This window comes from Citrus sinensis, chromosome 9 (genome assembly GCF_022201045.2).
Source record: "Citrus sinensis cultivar Valencia sweet orange chromosome 9, DVS_A1.0, whole genome shotgun sequence".
Lineage (NCBI taxonomy): Eukaryota > Viridiplantae > Streptophyta > Magnoliopsida > Sapindales > Rutaceae > Citrus > Citrus sinensis.
In genome coordinates this window covers 27,951,341-27,972,794 of record NC_068564.1, presented here as the reverse complement: position 1 = coordinate 27,972,794, position 21,454 = coordinate 27,951,341, and the positions used below count along the sequence as shown (strand labels likewise).

Below are 21,454 nucleotides of genomic sequence, written 5' to 3'. Positions count from 1 at the left end.
TGAATCTTGAAGTGATTGTGTGAAACTTTACCCTTTATTTGTTCATGGTAACAGTAATTGGAGTGTTGGGACTATCTCAAGAGATCTCATCTGTTGAATCAATGAGATAAACTAGCATGCAAATATAACCTAATGCTCTCTTTTAGCACTATAATATATACTTCACTTTAACCTCATCCATGCGTATAATTTTCACACTACTGCAGTGGGTCTAATTCTTTATTGGAGCTGTAACAGAGAATTTGTATATACATGAGCTTCATTTTCAAATGTCCTGACATTTCGCTCCTATTCATTACTTGTCGGCTGATTTTTCAAGCCTATAAGTCTGTTGGGACTTCATTTGTTTCATTTTAAGCTCTTAACAGGTTGTATCCGGATACACTCGTGTTCGAGTGTATCCGGATACACTCGTGTTTCATTTTATTTGAATTTCTTTATTGACTAAGCTGCCATTGATTTATTTAATTATTTTTTAGTTGAATGAGAGAATTTGTTTCAGATAAGCCCCTTAATAATTCTAAATTTTTTCTTTTTAAGCAAAACCATTGTCAGACTAACCATCTGATCTACTCAAGAAGAAAAGCATACCGTGCACCTTTTTTTTAGGTTAACTTGATATTTTTTTAAATAAAAAATTTAAGATGTGTAGTAAAATTTTATTTGAACTCCTTAATTGACTAAACTGCCGTTAATTCATTAATTTAATTATTTTTTAGTCGAATGAGGCAGTTTGTTTGAGATAAGCCCCTTAATAATTCTAAAATTAATAATCCATATTCTTTATTTTTGTTTTTTCATTTTACTTTTAAACAACATTTTTCGCTCATTCATTCTACTTGCTCATTCATTTTTGTACGTGTTATTAGATGTAGCCCCCTCCGAATGAGATGTCTAGATCCGTCGCTGCTGGTGACAATAAAAGTGGACTTTTAGTTCATTCGTCGTATGCTTATTTAACTAAACTTCTTCTTAACGTAGCCAAAACTCCCAAATTTGTCACGGCACATCAGAGCACAAGAAGTAAAACACTTATATATTTTATAGTAGTACAAATTACCCGATCAATATCAACGTAACCATGGTGCCTTATAAAAGAACATTCATGGCCACATCTCAATATCGAGCCTTACTTACACACTCTTGCTGACAAGAAAACATTCATAAACTAAAGCTTAGTTATTTATTTCAGCAAGCAACACATTCATAAAAGACCTAGCTTAGCCAACAAGGAAGAAGAAGAAGAAGAAGAAGAAGGCTTAGCTAGGTTAGCAAGGGTTTATTTAGTTCCCTCCATCTTCGGTTTCAACTCCATCAGCACCGTGTCCGGGATGACCTCCATGGCCAGGCTTGCCGTAATGTCCATATCCACCGTGTCCGTACCCCTTGCCATGGCCATATTTATGTCCATGGCCATATCCGTGTCCGTACCCATAATTATCAGTTTCGTGCTTGGTTAATCTTGTCCTGTCCTCCACACTCTCTACAAAAATTAATGAACGAAGGATTGAAAAAATATACATGAAAATAAACTGTAATAAGTAAATTACACTATTAAATCATATAACTTAATAACTTTTCCGAATTTTAACAAATCAAGATTCTGAATTGGAACATATACTAAATAATAAAACTTACGGGTGTGGGTTGCTTCAGCAAGCTCGCGAGCTGATGAGACCTCAGAGGAAATGAGAAGAACAAGAGCCAATGCAAGGCCAAGAAGGAGGAAAGTCTTGGATAAAGCCATTGTTGTTGCTCAAGCTAATTGCTATTTATGATTCTTTAATTGCTGTCTAGTTCCTTGAGCAAATGCAATGCGAGCATCCCCTATTTATATTATTATTTTTTGTCTAAACCACGAGGTGGTCCTGAGTGGGCTCCAACTGTGGGAGGCACCTTTAAACCCGTATCACAACCCAAATTAATCTCCGCTCACACCGGGTCGGCCCGTAAGGGGTAAAATACTGGCCAAAGTGGTGACTCCATACGAGAGCGGGGCTTGAACCCCTGATCTCTCTTAAGGAGTGAGAGTGCCGAACCACTCACACCAACCAAAGTTGGTTCTATTTATACTACTTTGTGAGTGAAAGGAATCGGAGAAGAGAGTAAGGAGGGTCCACGATTTTTGTTTGATTTTGATGATCATCACATACAAAGTCCAAGAGTCAAACTTTATAGCTAGAGATGGGACCCGGGACCTTATTTATTTTCTTCATTTTATGTATTTCTTGCGAATCGTTGTGATTGTTAAAGATGTGGTGAACATCAAAGAGTCAAAATTTTGTTGAGACTTGGGAGCGATTAATTAATGAAGATAAAGACCCCTGTAGGAGGTGGCAAATCGATTTGATTAATAAGTCTACCATAGTAGTGCCTATCAGATTATTTGATCGATATCTTGCATACATGGATCGTGAAACTCCCTTTTTTTTGGGGAAAAAAATCAAAAATTAAAACAAAATCACTTAAATCTCATCTTCACGGGTTATTTTTTATTTTTTATTTTTTCATGCATTGTCACTTTTGATTAATTAATGGTGCTAGGTAGCAAATGCATTAATAGCTTGAAATCTGGAAAATTCAGTTTGATTTGAATGTTTTGAGCCTCACTCAGCCTCTCACAACTCTAAAAACTACCTCAATGAATAAGGCCTCAAGCATTGGGCTATTAAACTGCTGGACTGAGATGTTGATAAACTTAAACTCTGATACCAGTATTAGGCGGTCTTAGGTATCTCTCAATCCCAAAAATTAGCTTAAAAAGTAAAGTTTTCCCTCACACTTATAAAATTACCACCAGCTCCTTCCACAATCGATGTGGGATAACTCTAATACAATGTATTACCATTTGAAAATTTTCTCATCGAAATTATTTTAAACAGTAGACAAATGACTCAGTTTTACTATTAATGATTAATAAATTGTCACTTTTGATTAATTAATGGTGTTAGGTAGCAATAACATTAATCGTTGGAAATCTGAAAAATTCAATCTAATCTGAATTTTTTTTTTAATTCAGCCTGATCAGAATTTTATCTTGTTGTATTTGATCTTATTTATTTATTTTTTAAAAGAATTTATGTACTTACTTTCAGTCTGTATCCCTTTTGAAAATTTTCTCATTGAAATTATTTTAAACCATAGACAAACAAACTCAGTTATACTAATAATGGTTTAATTAATCTAATTCATGACTTCCACGATCCATGTATGGTGCGTTTGAGATTGAGATACAGCTGCTGTGGAAAAAAAATTGTAACTATGAAACAAAAGTTAGTAATATGTAGTAAATATAAATTTTAAATAATAAGTTTTACAAAATTATTAAATAAATAATAGATTTTTCATAATATAAGTGAAAATTTATATCTACATAACTTCTAAGCTACAGCAGCTAATGTTTATCAAACACTTTAGTGCTGTAATTTTTAAGCTACAGCTGCCCAACCTTAATTTCAAACGCACTCGTAATTGCGTAAATTAATCATAAAGTAAAAAAATTACCAAAAAATTTATCTGTTATTACTTTCAAGCTTTAGTATAATATTTTTCACATACAATCGCACAACACAACACCATACAATAAAATACACGTCCCCCGTTGCGTCATAGAGGCTCAAAAAGAACAAGCTACATAGTTTCATATTTTTGATAATGCTATATATTAATTGTCTTTTCTTTGAACCCTACTCTTATCGTCCCGTTATCTTTTATGCATGGCTACGCACCATCTCACGTTACCCTTTTAGCTTCCACCGTCCATGCATGTTTATTTCTGAGTACTATTGTTGTTCTATTATTATATATTATTAATAATCCTCAAACTAATTAAGCATCTATTAGCCGATATATATGGCTACCAAATTCACGATAAATCCAAATAATCCATAATATATAGTTAATGGACATTATGGCAATGCAACGTGAGTTTGAAATGTATACACACACACACACACACACACACACATACACACATTGTCAAATTAAGCTGCTTTAGGTCTTCTTAATTTGTCAAAGAATTAATTAAGATCAAGAATCTTGTAGCCGGTAGCAGCTACATGTGGCTTCAGACGTCGGTGGTGACGCAGAAGGGTATATGTATATTGAGAACGATCGGTAGGTGAAACTTTTAAAGAACAATAAAAGGAAGATGGTTATTAGTTAGACATCCGCATAAAGACTTAATTATTTATATAAAAGACTGAAAGTATTATAATTGAGAATTTAATTGATTTTCATAAATTTTAATGCTAATTAACAATTAATATTGTAGTTGATTGTCAAATCTGATTGCATCTAATCACTCTTATTTTTTCATTTTAATTCTTATCATCCGTTTTCAAGATAGCGAGAGAAAAGTTACGTAGCCATCTTAATTTAATATATTTTTGATTCTTCATTTTCTTTAGTGGTCTTTTGTCAAATGTCATAACACACTTCAATACAAATGGGGTCTTTAATCTTTAGTCATGCTTACAATACATACATGGAGGGAGGGAGAGAGAGAAAGAGAGAGGAGAGGTTATGCATTAGTAATTAGTTAACTTAAAAAGAAAAAAATAGATAAGGCTAAAATGGCGTTAACTCTTGCAGGCTTCTTTAGAGAAAGTGCGAGTGCCTGCATTAACTAAAAGCCCAATTAGCAAGCCCAAGACTTGAGAAATGGGCCAGCCGTACGCCTAAACTCGTGACCACACATATCAGGATCTTCGTCTCTCAGCGGCTGAGTAAGATCAGAAGCTTTCAAATTCCCATTAAGATTCCTATTATTTGTTCCAGATTCCCGTTTTTCCTCTTTTACCCAATACGTTGTTGTTCGTAGTTTCATGTTCTAGATCACGAACCGATTTTTTTCCGCTTATAAAGTTTGAATTTTTAGTTAATCACCAACCCTAATTCGAATTAAAATCTCCTAAATTTCGGATCGAGATGGGGTTTTTGGTGACAACGCTAGTTTTTTTAGTGATTGGGATCATTGCTTCTCTTTGTACCAGAATTTGCTGCAACAGGGGACCTTCTACCAATTTGTATGTTCTTTTATTTTATTTTTCTTCTTTTGGTTCAATGTTTGATTTTTTGGATTTGGTGGTTTTTTTTTTTAATTAGGGTTTAAAGTTGGTATATCTGCTGATTTGAGATTCTGTGCATGATTTGGATTGTAAAATAATGTTGCAATTTAGTGCTAATTGTAAATGTGACCATTGAAGAAAATTAGAATGATATGAAAATTTTGGATTAGGATCATTTAGGTGATTGGCATTGTGGGAATGGATCTAGCAGCTTTGATGGGTTTTACAAATAATCCTGTATCTGAAAAATGTTCGTACATGAACCGTATTAATGTTTCACCCATATCATCTTTTCGTTTTCGATGGATGCTGGTTTTTGACCGGCACTTGTATCTTTGACTGAAGTGTGAAATTTTGGTCTTTGCAACTCCACACACATGCACTCACTTCAATGTGTATGTAAGGGCCATTGTGCAATTATGCATTAATAGTTTGTGCTGACAAGCACAATATTGAGGTCTCTAGTCTAGGTAGCTTCTGCATTATGTAAGATTAACTGAAGGTGAGAATGTAGGATTCATCTTGGATTACTTTGGCAGGACAAGCACTGTGTAATAACTTTTTAAGTATACTCTTTGTTCATGTTATACAGAAGTGCACAAGTATATCCTCTAGAAAGGAGAAAAAAAGATTCCCTTTGGATTATAAAATATCCTCATGTATTGATATTCATGAACACTTGCAATCATGTTTGCCCACTATTGCAATTTGCAAACTCACCGACGTTAATGTGCGTGCATTCTTGCTTGCTGATGATATTCATGTATTAGAACATATTTTCATATGATAATATTCTTATTTCATATTTTCATATGATAATATTCTTATTTCATATTTTCATATGATAATAGTCGTTAGTCGTACAATTTTGGATTAGGACCAGTTTGGTGATTGGCATTGTGGGAATGGATCTAGTAAATTTGATGGGTTTTGCATATAATCCTGTGTCTGAAAAATGTTCTCACATGAACCATGTTAATGTTTCACCCATATCTTTTCTTTTTCTTTTCCCCTTTCTTAATGGATGCTGGTTTTTGACCGACACTTGTATCTTTCACTGAAGTTTGAGACACTAGGTACCATAGCCATTTTGGTTTTCACAACTCCACACGTATGCACTCACTTTAACATATATGTAAGGGCCGTTGTTCAGTGCAATTATGCATTAATAGTTTGTGCTGATGAGCACAATATTGAGGTCTCTAGTGTAGGTAGCTTCCACATTATGTACGATTCCCTGAAGGTAGGATTTTTTGTTGGATTCTACCTTGGCAGGACAAGTTCCGTGTAATAAATTTTAAGTATATTCTGTGTTCATGGTTTACAGAAGGGCATAAGTATATCCTCTAGAAAGAAGAGGAAAGATTCCCTTTTTATTAGAAAATACCCTCATATATTGATATTCATGAACACTTGCAATAATGTTTGCCTGCTAATGCAAATTAATGTGCACACATTCTTGCTTGCTGATGATATTCATGTATCAGAACATATTTTCGTATGATAATATTCTTATAAAGAAACCTGTGTTTCATGATGCAGGCTCCACCTAACCTTGGTTATTACTGCCACAGTCTCCTGCTGGATGATGTATGAATTCATTCTCTCTCTGTTCTAATTTTTATTTTGTGCTATTTAAGATTTCTTCAATCTGGTGTTTTTTGTAACTAATCTGATTGTAAAGGATTTTCAGTCCTGGATACATTTATGCATTTGTATGTCATAATTTAAATAAAGAGTGGAAGGTGAACTGTATATTGGTTGTGATTTATTTTTTTTCATAAATGATTGTCTAGCTTTTTTATTGTGTTCTTTGGACCAGAAGCTTCACCAATAGTCTGGTGAATGTTAGGCTGTCAGCCATTTTATGGGCATTGCAGTGGTGCCATAGAGTGTCATATTCTCTTAGGACATCACTTCTGATGTTTTACCAAAAAGAGACAATTCCTTTTATTTAGATTTACCGAAAGCAATAATATTTTATACCTACAATCTTCTATTTCCAGGTTTATGCTAATGTGCAATATAAACATGCAATTTTTGTTCATCTAGTTTCTAGTCCCTTTTTGTGTTTACTTACTGTTTCTATTTCCTGATTTATGCTGATTTGACATATTAGAATATTGTTCTGTTTGTTTTTTGTCCAAATTCATATTCACTATATCCTTTCGCTATGTTAGGTGGGCAATCGTATATCTGGCGCAAATGAAGCCTCTCATTGTTCCAATTCTGAGTGAAGAGGAGTGAAGTTCTTGTGCAGAAGCTTATAGTATCTTATTGGTAATCCAGTGATGTCTATTGTGAATTGGCCCCTAGATAATATCTGTTTCCAGGTGTCATGGATCAATTTGTATTTTGCTATTGTTGGGGTCTGTATGTATCGAGGGCATGAACTTTGAACCTGAGTTGTATTGGTGTTTGATGGTTAACACTACCTCGTTTTGAATTGTTAATTTTTCATTTCTCATTCATTTCCAAGCTTTTAGTGGGCATTCTACTCGACATTTCAACATGAATGAAATAAAGCTTCAAGAAGAGCTTTTCCATCTTAAACCTGTCATTCCTGATTGTGCTTGGGGTAATTCCTTGCGCTATATATATTATATAATTAGTGTGATATTATCTTCGGAATGAGATCTGAACAACATGGCTGTACTTCTGATTTTTACTGGAAAGAGATTCTGGTTACTGGGGAAGGATTTTCATTCATTTCTGAACTAATGTTCAGTTCAAATAAGTTTCAGGGTTCGGGGTAGGGTGTTCAGGCTTCAAATCTTTTTAAGATTGCTATGCAAATTTTGCAAGCTTAAGCAAGGTAGGGGTGTCAATGTGGGTGGGCTAGTAGTATTCAAGCTCGAACCGAAACGATTCCTCTGATTAATTAATAATTAATAATTAACTATATTATTATTTAACGCACAGTTGACTTAATATTAGTTTGATAACTAAGATTAAGTCGTACACAAAAATAGTGGTGGTACCAAGAATTTAATGTAACAGGGATTAAGTTTAAATAATAATATAATTTTTTAAAAATTCAATAAATAACAAGTATCAAAACCCAAATTCTTTAAAATATTTTATTCAATGTATTTACAACTGTTCCGAATATGTTTTCATACGTTGAAAACATTTAAGGATAATTTCATTATCAACATGAGAATTAAAAATACCCTAGAACATAATCCTAGCTCCCTCATCCAAGAGAAATCCTAAAAAATATTAAAGAAATGATAGGCAATAAAGAAATACTTTTTCTAAATAATTAGAGTAGCAAATTAATAGTAAGCTTCTTAAGACAGCTTAATTTTCCAGAGATAAAAAATAAGTGAAGTGTGAAGAATTGGAGGAAAGAGGAATGAAGAATTAGCGAAGAAGGAAACTAGCAGCCCAAAGTATATATGCTAACAGTTAAGGTAAAGGCATAAAGTATTTTTTTAATATGCGATATTTTTTTATATTTTTAAAAATTAAGAGGGGTATTTTTTGGTGTTTTAAAGCAATGATGGGTCAATGTTAAAAAATGCACTTAAAAATTTACAGAAGCTCATCAGGGTTTCAGGCCCTCCGCACAACGCTTATGCATAAAAATTAATTGATGGAACTTATAAATGATGTAAGTAAACTAAATTCAGCTTAATACAATTGGATCTTTTGTGTTGTATTTACTTTTTAGATTAGGGAATTGAAATTATTGACAGTATTTATTTAATAAAATAGAGTTGGAAATCAAAATCAGAATTATGGGTCCACCTTAATTTGAGAATGGAGAATGGGAGATTGATTCTTAAGAAAGTGTTGGGAATGGGGTTCTGATTCAATAAATGACCATTTTATCCCCAAAAATAAAAAATACTCATTTTATCCTCAGTTCAAAAAAATGTTATAATTGATTAATATATTATTATGATCAATTAAATAATAATGATATTATTATTATTATTATTTTTTGAATAAATAATTACAATAATTAATATTTCTTATATATAATTTTTAATATATTATAATTAATTAATATATTATCATGATTAATTATTAATATAATGATAATTATTATTATTAATCAATATATTAATATATTTGTTAACAATTAATTAATTAAAATTTTTTACAATTAATTATCAATATATTATTAACAATAATTATTAATAATATTAAATTTTGAATAAATAATCACTATAATTAAAATACAAAATGATAATAATGACAATAGTTTATTAAGTACTTTTTAATAATTTGTTACAATCTAACTCATTCTAATTTCGATTTGAACAAAAAAATTAATGGCAATCCATTCCGATTCTTATTGTTCAATTAAACAATTTATTTTAATTTTCATTATTCATTCTCATCCCAACTCATTTCGATTCTCATCGGCTCTAATTCCAATCCATTCCAACACCCGTTTAGAAAACATACCATTAATATAAAATTCAAACGCAACTGAATTCATTCCGATTCTTATTGTTCAATTAAACAATTTATTTTAATTTTCATTCTCCAGTCTTATTCCAACTCATTTCGATTCTCATCGGTTCTAATTCCAACTCATTCCAGCACCCGTTTAGTAAACATACCATTAATATAAAATTCAAACGCAACTGAAACTGAAGAGTAATTATCTTTAAAATCATTTTTTTAATTAATCATAACATAAATGAAAAACTGCTGCTCAATACGGCGCCGTTCATAAGTGGTCCACCCAATCTTTCTAATTGCAAATATCTCCCAGAATTAAAAATACAAACTGTAATGTGAAATCCGATCAATTCCCTCCATCTAAAACCCTAAAACCTCCTCCTCTTTTCCAAACAATTAGCAAACGAAAGAAACAAGAAGATTAAAGTAAAAAATATATATATATATCGAAATGGCAACACTTCAAGTGACAAACCCAAATGAGTTAATTTCATCATCAACCTCATTTGCCAATTCACTTCATTACAATAACTCACGCTCTCTTAGTCGCAAAACTATGCGGAAAAGTGCCTGGAAACGGTGTCGTTCTGGGAATATAAGCTGCTCCTTTGCTCCAATGGAAACTGCTAAGATAAAGGTTGTGGGTGTCGGTGGAGGCGGCAACAATGCTGTTAATCGCATGATTGGCAGCGGCTTACAGGTGGGGTTTCTTTTCTTTATTCTTTAAAGGATTTTTTAAAGAAAAAAATTGTTTTTTGATTTATAATTTTAGAATTTATCAGTAACATTATAGTGAATTTGGCTGAAATTTGATAAAGGCTCCAAATTTATTACAAAATTTCAAATATTTTTGTTCATTAATGACAATGTTGAAAATGTATTAAAATTTTTGGAATTCATAGTTTCATTTCTTAAATGGTAGAAGGTTGATAAGCGTTTTTATTATTGGCTCTTTGAGTTTCTGATCACTTATGTGTTTACTCTGTTATTGTGGAGTGAAAATTTTATTCTATTTATGTTATTTGTAATTAAGTAATATTGTTCAAGGCCATGTAATATATGTGCTAATTTGTAATTATAGTCCATCATGCAATTTCAGTTGTAGGATGTAGGCAATTTTACGATTTAAGGATTATATTATGTAAGCTGTTGCTAATGTTGCTCGGTTTCGTGCCTAGGGAGTTGATTTCTATGCCATAAACACAGATTCCCAAGCCCTTTTACAGTCAGCTGCAGAGAACCCACTTCAAATTGGAGATCTTTTGACTCGTGGACTAGGTCTGCACTTGTCTTTTGCTGTTATTTGTTGTGTGGGTAGGTACTGTTTTTTCTTCTATTCTAACTGCTTGATTGAAATGTAGGAACGGGTGGGAATCCACTTTTGGGGGAGCAAGCTGCTGAGGAGTCAAAGGAAGTCATCGCAAATGCTCTCAAGGGCTCGGATCTTGTGTTTATTACTGCTGGTATGGGTGGAGGCACAGGATCAGGTGCTGCACCAGTTGTTGCTCAGATAGCCAAGGAGGCTGGTTATTTAACTGTTGGTGTGGTTACTTATCCTTTCAGTTTTGAAGGACGTAAAAGATCCTCGCAGGTAGGTGTTATTTTGATTTCTATTTGATATCATGAATACTAGCTTAGTAGTTTATTCTTAATATGTGATGTATAATCTGGAACTTTGCTAGTCGAAATATTCAGCGGTTATATTATGATACATTAATTTCCAGTTTGCTCTGTGGGATCCTTTTTTTTTTTCTTCAATTGAAAATTCTGGAACATTGGATATCGATCATAAATAAATTTAATTTCCTGTGTTTGTGTGCAGGCATTAGAGGCCATCGAGAGGTTACAAAAGAATGTTGATACTCTAATAGTAATTCCCAATGATCGTCTGCTTGATATTACTGATGAGCAGACAGCCCTTCAGGATGCTTTCCTTCTTGCTGATGACGTTCTACGCCAAGGGGTTCAAGGAATTTCAGACATAATCACTGTGAGTTATTTGGTGGAAAACTGAATAATCTTTTTTTTTTTCAATTATACTTTTCCCTCCCAAATTACCATTTCAAGAGGTTCCTAGCCATCCGCTCTTGAAATTTCTTCCACCATTACTACCATTGCATCCGAGACTTTCATGATACTCTTAGAGGCAGGCTTTCCTGAATGGTTGAATTTGGGAAAAAAAAAAAAGGGCTTAAATGTCCATGTTTTTCAATGGTTGTTAATTGTTTGAAAATCCAGATTGCTTATGTTGTTTCGTTTTTTGCAGATACCTGGGCTGGTGAATGTGGATTTTGCAGATGTCAAGGCAGTCATGAAAGATTCAGGAACTGCAATGCTTGGAGTGGGGGTTTCATCCAGCAAAAACCGTGCAGAAGAAGCTGCTGAACAGGCAACTTTGGCTCCCTTGATTGGGTCATCAATCCAGTCGGCAACTGGTGTGGTATATAATATTACTGGAGGAAAGGACATAACCTTGCAGGAGGTTAATCGAGTGTCCCAGGTACTGTAGAATTTTACAAGCTATATGAGGTGTCAGTTTACATAAACTTAACAAAAATTGGTTGGCAACCTGGAATTTTTGAAGCTATGTAATGATTTTATGCAGTCAGTACAGGCTCTTTTAGCCATTAGCTTAACAAGTAATTTGTTGCGTTTTGGATATTTTCAGGTTGTGACAAGTTTGGCAGATCCTTCGGCTAACATAATATTTGGGGCTGTTGTGGACGACCGCTACAATGGGGAGATACACGTGACTATAATCGCTACAGGCTTCTCACAGTCGTTTCAGAAGACGCTTCTAACCAACCCTAAGGCAGCAAAAGTGCTTGACAAAGCAGCAGGAAGTCAAGAAAGCAGAGGGGTTCCCCTTCCCCTAAATACGCCTACCTCACCTTCAACTGTTAATTCCAGACCACCAAGAAAGCTCTTCTTTTAATTCTTTTGAACTTGCTTTTGCATCTTTTCTATCTCGTGGTGCTATTAAGCTATGTAATGATCTTGAAGCTCAAGTGTACCTGATATCTAGGTTTTTCTTTTCATCTATATCACATTTGTCATTTGTTCATTAGTAATGTGAATGGTTAAATTAATCCCATAATTAGTGGTCTTCGATAATTCGATCTGGATATAAAGGTTGATGCCCTCAGGCACATCATCCAAACCTTAACAAATTTTTCACAAGGAGCTTCAACCCAAAGCTGTACAGGATGAATGATTTATTTTAATTCTAGAAATAAGTGAAAAGAATTACACAGGTGGCGCACAAACAATGCTTCATTAAACAAAAAGTCCAAGAAAATAGGTGAATCTCAACCATCGGTATGTATGTAACCGATTCACTTATCTGCTAATAGTTTGCGAGCTTCTATAACCTGTTGATTGTAAACACAATACAAAATTTACAGAATTATTGTAAATTGTAGGTTCCTATTTCCTAATTATCACAAGAAGAAATATAACTCGGATTTGCGAGTAAAAGAGAACATGCTTTCACCAAAAAGTTCATACAGGGATGCCAGCAAGTGCCCTCCTTCGGCATCCTCCTTCCAAGCCTGAGCTAGAACAGTTGAAGTCTTTAGTGCTTGATTGCTGACCTCCCTTCTCAACATCTTCTCATTTTGTAAATGCCGTAACATTGATACACCAGCCCTTGGACCTTCTACAGGAGTCGAAAATCCACCTGATGGTCCTTGCATGTTAACAGCCATGGAGTTCACTGGCATCACACCCATGGGGCCAAGTGTTGCCATTTTCTTGACCGGCGGTTGCAGCATTAAGTTGTCCATGCTTGCTTTACGTTTACCTTGATAAGTTGAAAAAAGACAATATAGTAAGACGATGAGAGCAATTATCTATTGCAAATTCTAAAGGTAAGAGTGTGCTAGCAACATTATCAATGCTTCTATTGCATTTGCTAGATACCCTGAATGATGAAGATTTACAGGAGCAGATTAAATTGGTTTCTGCAATGTTAGTTAGCAGCATACCAAATTTGCTACCAACGTCCACAACGTTAAAAGACATACTGGCCACTGAAACTCAAATCAAGTCCATTCATTCACATATACAGCCATGGGAGATCAATGTTTAATTTAATTCTTTTGTCTCCCGGGTAGACTATTAAGAATACAATTTTCGAGTGATTAAAATCTCTGGATTCCAGAATAAGTTACCCAGCCTACAAAAAGATGCAAGTGTCTACCGGCATATGTATGTATGCAAATAAAGAAAAAATTAATTCAATGATATCATACTTGGAAACACAATCATGCCTTTTCTATTACTCTCCCATCTGGACTGTTTTGGAGGCCTCAACAAAACAGTTTTCAGTCGATCATATACGCATAGACCGGCTGCACACTGAAAATTTTGGTCATGATAGTGTCAATGCATGCCATGTCAATAGTAATCCAAGTAGAGGAACTCCTTAAAGAAAAAGTCAACCTGCAAAGCCCCATAAACACGCCAAGCTTCATGCCTCTTCATCTCATTTTTTTGTTTCTCAAGAAGCATCTCTGGTTCAAGGAACTTCAAATACAGCTCAAGATTCGGTAGTATAAGAAGATGCACCTACCCAGAATCAGAAAAAGGTAATGAACTCTATAAGACATAAAAATAAATGCTACAATGACAGCTCAAAGCAAGATAAGCGCCCTATGGTTAATATGCAAAACAAAATCCAACAACATCAGAATTTCTCAAAAAGTTCGAAGAATGTGATACTGCTAAGTGAAAATCGATACAAAAAGAGCATATTCATAAAATTGGCACTTATTCTAAAATGTATGTCTCCCCTTCTGGCTTTTCTCCTCAGAACTTGCAGTAAATACTGGCTGAAATAGTCTTTCCAGAAAAACGGGTTATCACATTTACTCCCATTCCCCCCACCCCATAAAAGAAGATTTTTTCCCCCTAATCTCAAAAATGGAAAAAGCGTAGTGGATGAAGAATACCACACTGGGTCCGAGGGCCGCCAGCCCCTGAATTGCACCATAGTGCTGAGACAATGATTTTGTTGGGTCCAAGAAAGCATGGAGCAGAGTCCTTGTCACACGTGATTGGAGATTTTGATAAACATGCCCAAATCTGCAAAAGTTTACACATGAGAAGAAATAGAGCTACAGTGATTATAAAGACAAATTAGGGAGCAAATGATATTCTCTCAAACACAAGTTCTAATCTCCCTACTTGGTAGAGCATATCTATACTGGATATTGCTGAAATCATGTGATTCAAAAATGAAGAAAGAAAAGAAAAACAAATCAATCTAGAAAAATACAGGACTTAATACACCAGCTTAAGCACATATAAAATCCATTCGGCTCTAATTATAAACAAGCATGACTAAATGATTCTCAAGTAGAAACATGTAGAAGTAAACTTTCCAACAGTAGAAATTCACAATAAGGTAAATTGGCTTTACATGCTGATTTTGAGTCAAGCAGATTTTCTTACAATGAACTTTAAAATATGTAAAAATCAGAAGGAACAGAAAATCACCTTGTACATATTGAAGCAATAAGGTCAGCCACAAAGTTTCTAAGGTCCCAGTGATTGTCAGAAAATCTATTCCCCAATCTTTTAGAGACAAGGCAGGTAATAACGGAAGGCATCATTTGGTGTAGCTGAAGAAAATTAACACCATTAGTGTTGATTAGCACTTGCAGTTCCAAGCCCAAAACTTAGGACCTGACAGATCCCAACGATGTGATAATTGTTAAAAAATAACATTCCCGAGGTTACTCACTGTCCATCGACTAATTCATAAACACGGATTTCCAGAGTCCAATATTATTTTGAAAAAAGGCCAATTGCTGCACTCTATTGCCTCATTTCTTATTAAAAATAAATAAATAAATTTGAATAATCCTATAATCTTTTAAACCCTTCTAGAGGTCTTCACAAGATAATTTCATGTAATCATTGCAAAACTTCACTGATAGGATTCAAAAAGAAATCCATATGATAGTTTGTACAGTTCAATATAAATGATGAAAGTAGGACCAAATAGAATGCACTACACTTACATAAGGTTCTATATGTATGTGTGGATTTCGAAGAAGACTTCGGGCAACACGCATCAAAGCAAACAATAGAGAAAAATTTTTCAAACTTCTTGTGACCTGAAGAAAACACAGAGACGTCAGCTGATATCACTAACAACAAAGTTTTCATAATTTATGCCAAGAAAAGACAAAAGTTGAAGATCCTAGTGACTACCTCCTCAGAGATGAAGTATGTGAAATAAGGAACTAATGGATGAAGTCCTGAGTCCATTGCCAAGCTTAATAGTGCTTGTTTGAAGACAGTAGAGTTGGATCTACTCACAGTAAGCTCTCTTATTTTATCAAAGTAAAGCTGCACAGGCAGTGACGGCAAGATGTTATCATTGAAATATTCATGATTTTTTTTCTTTTAAGGGTAAACAAATTAGGGAGGGGAAAAAAAACATATAGCATAGTCATGGGACAGTGAATGTACCTGAAGCTCCTTAGAAAGTACATGCTTAACAGGTAATCTAATGTCAACAGAAATGCCATCTTCCCTATATTCTGATCTTCTACCATCAGAGACAGCTGTAAGCACCGTGAATAAAGCAACATAAAGAGCCAAAATACCCATTATATAAAAAATCTAAAAGTTAGTCTACATTTGCCAAACAAGTCCATAAAAATTAATCCCTTCATTGATTAAACATCACTAAAGCACATCTTGGAGCTATCCACATGACCATCCAACAGCGACATACTACATGGTTCAGCAGCAAACTAAATGCAATTATAATTGACCATGCATATGAACAAGACAAGTTCTAAAAGATAATACCCATAGTTTCTAATCCACAGCAACTTTTGGCCACTCAAGGTTTCACCCCACATATATGAATTTAGTAAAAACCAATCCTTCATCCCTTAAATTTACATAGCATCAGAGTTAAAAAAATATACCATCAACTGGAGCATTTTCAGGTATAGCAGGTTGGACGCCTTCAATTGCCAGCCAGTGCACAGCAACAGATGTATCAAGCGGTGCCTTTGGCAATGGTGTTTCAATCACCTGCATCCATCAAGCAAAATCAGAGAACAACCACAACCAAAGCTGCTTCAAAGATCATATCTAAATGGAATCTCCAATTCCTTACATTCCTTAATTCTACATCTTTGTCATCAATGTAGTACAAATCCTTGAGACCAGAAGCTCTCTTGAATCGCAGAGAATCACCAGAAGCAAATCCATAGATCGGCTGATGCAGAAGGAAAACACAAACTAAATATTTAGAAATTCAAAACTACAACACTAGAGAGGAGAAAAAAATCGCAACAAAAACATCTATAATTTGTTCAATTCAATCTCAAACGAACCCTTTTTTAAGATCAAAATACATATCAATCAATAATAAAAAATTTTTTTTAAAAAATACCTCCACATTTCTCAAATTAAGCGCGCTATCAACATCATTTGCAGTCAATACAGTTCTGTGCGCGTGTCGCATACATTTAATCGCCTCCTACAATTTGAAAGCAACAAACTTCAGTAATAAACTCATATAGTAACTAAAAATTGAACTTCAATTATAAAAGAATAAAGCTTAATTACTACACTAGCAAATGAACGAAAACAAAATTATAAAGAAATAAAAGTGTACCTGCATGATTTCGCGGACGCGATACTCGACATCGGGAGCGAGAGCGAGTGCGACATCGGAGGACAAATTGTAAACTCCAATGCTCTGTGCGATTACCTCAATTGTTTCTTTTGGTACTATGCTCATTTTCTTCCTCCGTAAGTCGATTATTTAGTGCAATTGCATGTGCGTGTACTAGAACCCAAGAAAATTAATTAGATGAAAGAAATTTGAAGTTTTTCAAACGATTTTTTTTTTTTCCCAGACATGAACGAATGATGATACCTGAAGCTGAAATTCAGGGGTAATTGCAAAAGAATGCAGAGTGGGAATCACTAACTTGGGCTTTGTTTACGGGCTTCGGTGTCAAAATTAAGCTCAAGTCAAGCCCAATTATTATTAGGTTTGACTTCTTTTAATTTGAATATGGCAGAAATTTCTGTCGTACTATGTATATTGCAAATCTTCTTTTAATATGGCAGAATTGGGCTTCTTTTTCTTTGAATATGGCAGAACTTTCTTAGGTGTTGTGCATATTTCAAATCTTGTTTTTAATGTTATAAATATATTAGAAAATTAAAATAATGCTATTGGATGAAGAATTACATAAATTATTGCCCACCCGCTCTTCAGTTGAATAGCGAGACTCTGAGTTGTATTTTCTAGCCAACCTTCTAAGCTATCCGGCCTTCACGATATATGCGTATTAAGCTGCTTAGCATTTTATTAAGAGATGGGGTTTCTCAGAATGTTCTTGATGAAATGATGACGACATGCAATTTCAAAAGAAATAAAATGAGAAATTTCGCATGCATTTCCTTTCGTTTTTACCCCTTCATTCATCCACCGTTTGATCGAGGCTTAGAGAGTGGAGCACAGTCCCACCTTCATGGTTCAAGTTGCAATTTCTATCTGATTGAAAAGTTTGCACCATGAGAGAAGGGAGCGGAAACATACGAGAGGATAAAAAGATTAATATGGCAATATGAGCACGACAAATTTACTAACAATTTACTGAGTTGTTGAATGCCTCAACCTTTTGACTTCACTTACAAAGCAGACAAAGAAAACAAGAAAATCAAACGAAAAGTTTGCACACAACAATAAGAGCGAAACCCAGCCAGCACACCAAAAGACAGACAGCAAGGGGGAAACAGTTGCATTCACCATTGTGAGTTTTACAAGTATTTGATCAACATATATATGACCACAACCAGAACAACGATTCCGATAACAGCTAAAAGCATGCACATACACGTGCAACCACCCTTTGTGCGCTTATTCAAAATTGCCAGGTTCTTCTGCACTCGCTGTTACAGGAAGACAGAATTGATTTAAATTATATATTATATAGAACACAGTATCCCAAAGAACCTTCTTTGGTCACAGCAAATTTCCGCTAGCTAGGGGCAGAGTAAATGAAAATGCAATTGTCAAGAGAAATTTTGAGGAAGTTAACAAGCAAATAATTGAATATTTACCCGTAGGCGAGAATCTGTAACATCCACATGCTGGTCCAAGTCATCCTGCACAGTGATATAGCAAGAGATTGTTAAACTTATGGACATAGCACTGGTCATTCGGCTAACTACAAAATCAAAGAAAGAAAACAACTCATGAACTGGTAAACCATACAATAAGTCTAGTGTGCAGGTCAAGTTCTTCATTGACTGCCAATGCAATATGCTTTGTACTGACTACTGTCTCCTCCAGTTTCTCAAGCCCTTCATCTTGCTCTGTTAAAAGAAATACTCTCGTTAAGATCAGCATTTAAAAAATAATAATAATTAATAAATTAAAAAAACCTAAGCAATATACATATTAAGAATAGGTTATACAATAATCAAGAGCACTTGCCTCTCATAATTTGTCGTTGAAAACCAACAAGGCCCTGATTGTCCAAGCCAGTTGCTCGGTTCATGACATCGGCTGACTTTATCTCTGGTCCAAGCAGGCTATCCCTATTAGCAAAGTTTGACATGTTCAACGTGGAAGCCATTTGATTCACTTTGGATCTCAAATTAGCAAGCATGTCCTTCCGACGATTCATCTCTTTCTCCGAACTGTGCATCATAAATAAAAATGATAAGATAACTGTATGTAGACAAAATCATTTATGCCTCACAAAGCAACATCACAGAGTCATCGTGTTCACTCAACAGAAAATTTGCTGGTCCATGTTTCTCACAACTATTCAAGAAAGAATCAGCAACAGGTTCTATATTCAAAAGCCACCCCTAAAAAATTGAAACTGCCAATATTACCAAAAAGACCTATGGTTGTTGACAGGAAACTATACTTTAAGAAGCCATACCTGTAGGAAATGAGGAACCTTCCAAATCCCAAAAAAAATAATAAATAAATAAAAATAAAAAGAAATGATTAGCAATGAAATAAATATGTCAAGAACTAATTAACTCTTAGAAGCCTGTCTTCACATGCCTTCTTTTTCCATCTAAGAAATGCAGGTACACTTTCAAAAATCATGCAGAAAGAATGTGATTAACTGACAGTCTTACCTATAAAAAAACTGTGTAAAATAACATTGAATGATGTTGAATCAAACAAATCAACGACTGTAGATAGTGATATGTGTCAAGTCATAACTTTTCCCAATTAAAAGGAATGCTCATTCCATGGAAATATGTCTAATTTCATTTTCTTTCCAACTCAAGTATTTGCTCAAGCGCTCACCAAATGAAAAGGAAAAGGGAAAGTATAGTACTGTTCTCAAACCACGGTAGCGAATCACGAAAAGAAAGACAACGCAAGCAGTTGGGTTTTATCAGGCATAAAAAGAGATAGGCTCAAATACAACTTGTAGCAATCAAAAGCCATTTTACTTTCCACAAAGAGGAGAACCACCAACAACATCAATGAACACACAATTCGTAAGCAGCAGGCAAATCCATTTGAATGACAACACAGAGCGAGTAAGGTATGGAGAATCATATTGAAAAAACACAACATTAAAATACTGAATTACTGATAACCATTAAAAAATAAAAAATAAACCTAAACAAAATTGCTGAATCCAATTCCCATAAGAATTTTACCGCAATATGCAACACAAGGAATTACTTACATGGGCTGCTTCCCGGGAAGCTTAGATAAAAGGGACTGCAAGCTATCCAATCTGGTTCCTAATATGGTAATCTTCCTCCGTATGGCAGATGCATGACGCTGGGATTCAGGTCCAGATGCGGGCATCGAACTTCGTTCTGATATCATGCCATTAATATCATCTGCCAGTTTTATTGCTTCATTGTATTCCTTTATCCACGAGTCTGAAGCAGAAGCCATTGAACTAAAAGAACCAGATATATTGAGGTTAATCACACACTGTTACAATCACGAAAAAATTACACAATGCAACAGAATAAGGGAACTTCTGTACACTTTGAGTCCCCATTCAACGACAAAAGAGCTCAGTAAATGCCATCCCCTTTTCTATTTTTTGTCCTTCAATAATTACAAATCAAAATTTACCCAATTTTCCCATCAAAATTTCTCCCTTCAACACAAAATCAAATAACTTTTTTCTTTTTCCATATTCGATCTAAAATTCACATTGTCAGAAACCATAGTTCAACACAATTTCATCACTTAACCCAAAAATGGCAAAATATACAAAGCTAATAACTTCATTTCAAGTTTCAGATACTGATCGATCAGACACAATACAAGAAACCATTAATTAAATGAATTCCCAATAAATTCAAGCTAAATACTAAATTCCTAAATCTTACACATTCATCATCCAATAATAGCATGCGATCAAAACCCTAAAACCAAAAATTGCATACCAGATTATGGGTAGATTTCGGATTCTAGACTGAGAGAGGGATTGGATTGGAGAAGTTTAGGATGGAGCAAAGCTAAGTCGCATTAACGAGCTAAAAGACGGGAATTAGCGTCAACACTGCCGGTTTTGTACGGCCCGTCCTCGTTTTACTTCACAAGAATTGTAGAATAATAATAAAAAAATAAAGGCCAAAAAAGCTCCAATAATTCCTTATCGACCTGACGTTGTCGTTTGGATATCCGCTAAGAAATTTAGACCACCGAAACGCTGCGTTTTATGGCGGCTACAGCGTTGTTTTTTGAGCGGTTGTAGGAGACTAAAAAAATAATTATTGCTTTGTTGTTTATTTGTTTTAATCGAAAAAACAAAAAAAAATTCTTTGAAAAAAAAGGCCTAGAATGCAATACCTCATAAGGATTCTAACAAACATTTTGCCTTTACGGCCAGTCGGCCACCCCATGAGAATATCTAAATTCTAACAAAAATCAAAACAACCAAATGTAAAATCAAACCAGCATATTAATTTCTAATATAATT

The 21,454-nt window shown here is 34.4% G+C and overlaps 5 protein-coding genes across 6 annotated transcripts; 2 read left to right on the top strand and 3 right to left on the bottom strand.

Moving 5' to 3' along the window:
• Positions 1-1,015: 1,015 nt before the first annotated feature.
• On the bottom strand, positions 1,016-2,010 carry LOC102606640 (cold and drought-regulated protein CORA-like). The gene is made up of 2 exons (XM_006474918.3): positions 1,639-2,010; positions 1,016-1,483 (listed from the first exon to the last, which is right to left on the bottom strand). The coding sequence occupies exons 1-2, from the start codon at positions 1,745-1,747 to the stop codon at positions 1,284-1,286; spliced, it is 309 nt and encodes a 102-aa protein (XP_006474981.1). The 5' UTR covers positions 1,748-2,010; the 3' UTR covers positions 1,016-1,283.
• Positions 2,011-4,706: 2,696 nt separating this feature from the next.
• Positions 4,707-7,540, top strand: LOC102606946 (V-type proton ATPase subunit e1). Its single transcript, XM_006474919.4, has 3 exons — positions 4,707-5,027; positions 6,612-6,659; positions 7,250-7,540. The coding sequence occupies exons 1-3, from the start codon at positions 4,930-4,932 to the stop codon at positions 7,314-7,316; spliced, it is 213 nt and encodes a 70-aa protein (XP_006474982.1). The 5' UTR covers positions 4,707-4,929; the 3' UTR covers positions 7,317-7,540.
• A 2,267-nt stretch (positions 7,541-9,807) lies between these two features.
• On the top strand, positions 9,808-12,585 carry LOC102607234 (cell division protein FtsZ homolog 1, chloroplastic). The gene is made up of 6 exons (XM_006474920.4): positions 9,808-10,188; positions 10,667-10,766; positions 10,850-11,079; positions 11,311-11,478; positions 11,755-11,988; positions 12,157-12,585. The coding sequence occupies exons 1-6, from the start codon at positions 9,940-9,942 to the stop codon at positions 12,421-12,423; spliced, it is 1,248 nt and encodes a 415-aa protein (XP_006474983.1). The 5' UTR covers positions 9,808-9,939; the 3' UTR covers positions 12,424-12,585.
• Positions 12,586-12,743: 158 nt separating this feature from the next.
• On the bottom strand, positions 12,744-17,430 carry LOC102607535 (transcription initiation factor TFIID subunit 6). Of its 2 annotated transcripts, none has more exons than XM_006474922.4 (12): positions 17,134-17,430; positions 16,909-16,995; positions 16,630-16,731; positions 16,436-16,544; positions 15,969-16,063; positions 15,708-15,845; positions 15,515-15,610; positions 14,988-15,112; positions 14,441-14,573; positions 13,932-14,057; positions 13,760-13,847; positions 12,744-13,290 (listed from the first exon to the last, which is right to left on the bottom strand). In XM_006474922.4, the coding sequence occupies exons 1-12, from the start codon at positions 17,257-17,259 to the stop codon at positions 12,929-12,931; spliced, it is 1,587 nt and encodes a 528-aa protein (XP_006474985.1). In that variant the 5' UTR covers positions 17,260-17,430; the 3' UTR covers positions 12,744-12,928. The 2 variants fall into 2 exon arrangements, with proteins under 2 accessions (XP_006474985.1, XP_006474984.1); XM_006474921.4 differs by having other exon boundaries at positions 13,742-13,847; positions 17,134-17,427.
• Positions 17,431-18,098: 668 nt separating this feature from the next.
• Positions 18,099-21,132, bottom strand: LOC102608030 (syntaxin-51). Its single transcript, XM_006474923.4, has 6 exons — positions 20,919-21,132; positions 20,198-20,419; positions 18,970-19,175; positions 18,748-18,848; positions 18,594-18,638; positions 18,099-18,422 (listed from the first exon to the last, which is right to left on the bottom strand). The coding sequence occupies exons 2-6, from the start codon at positions 20,413-20,415 to the stop codon at positions 18,291-18,293; spliced, it is 702 nt and encodes a 233-aa protein (XP_006474986.1). The 5' UTR covers positions 20,416-20,419; positions 20,919-21,132; the 3' UTR covers positions 18,099-18,290.
• Between the last annotated feature and the right edge of the window lie 322 nt (positions 21,133-21,454).

Coding starts and splice junctions, on each gene's coding strand:
- LOC102606946 (XM_006474919.4), top strand. CDS start 4,930: ATGGGGTTTTTGGTGACAACGCTAGTTTTTTTAGTGATTGGGATCATT. Junction 5,028..6,611: donor AGGGGACCTTCTACCAATTT/GTATGTTCTTTT, acceptor TTCATGATGCAG/GCTCCACCTAACCTTGGTTA. Junction 6,660..7,249: donor ACAGTCTCCTGCTGGATGAT/GTATGAATTCAT, acceptor TCGCTATGTTAG/GTGGGCAATCGTATATCTGG.
- LOC102607234 (XM_006474920.4), top strand. CDS start 9,940: ATGGCAACACTTCAAGTGACAAACCCAAATGAGTTAATTTCATCATCA. Junction 11,479..11,754: donor GAATTTCAGACATAATCACT/GTGAGTTATTTG, acceptor CGTTTTTTGCAG/ATACCTGGGCTGGTGAATGT. Junction 11,989..12,156: donor AGGTTAATCGAGTGTCCCAG/GTACTGTAGAAT, acceptor GGATATTTTCAG/GTTGTGACAAGTTTGGCAGA.
- LOC102607535 (XM_006474921.4), bottom strand. CDS start 17,259: ATGAGCATAGTACCAAAAGAAACAATTGAGGTAATCGCACAGAGCATT. Junction 16,545..16,629: donor AAGATGTAGAATTAAGGAAT/GTAAGGAATTGG, acceptor TGATGGATGCAG/GTGATTGAAACACCATTGCC. Junction 14,058..14,440: donor CGGCCCTCGGACCCAGTGTG/GTATTCTTCATC, acceptor GATTCTGGGTAG/GTGCATCTTCTTATACTACC.
- LOC102606640 (XM_006474918.3), bottom strand. CDS start 1,747: ATGGCTTTATCCAAGACTTTCCTCCTTCTTGGCCTTGCATTGGCTCTT. Junction 1,484..1,638: donor TGCTGAAGCAACCCACACCC/GTAAGTTTTATT, acceptor TAATTTTTGTAG/AGAGTGTGGAGGACAGGACA.
- LOC102608030 (XM_006474923.4), bottom strand. CDS start 20,415: ATGGCTTCTGCTTCAGACTCGTGGATAAAGGAATACAATGAAGCAATA. Junction 19,176..20,197: donor CTTCCCGGGAAGCAGCCCAT/GTAAGTAATTCC, acceptor TATGATGCACAG/TTCGGAGAAAGAGATGAATC. Junction 18,423..18,593: donor TTACAGATTCTCGCCTACGG/GTAAATATTCAA, acceptor TTCCTGTAACAG/CGAGTGCAGAAGAACCTGGC.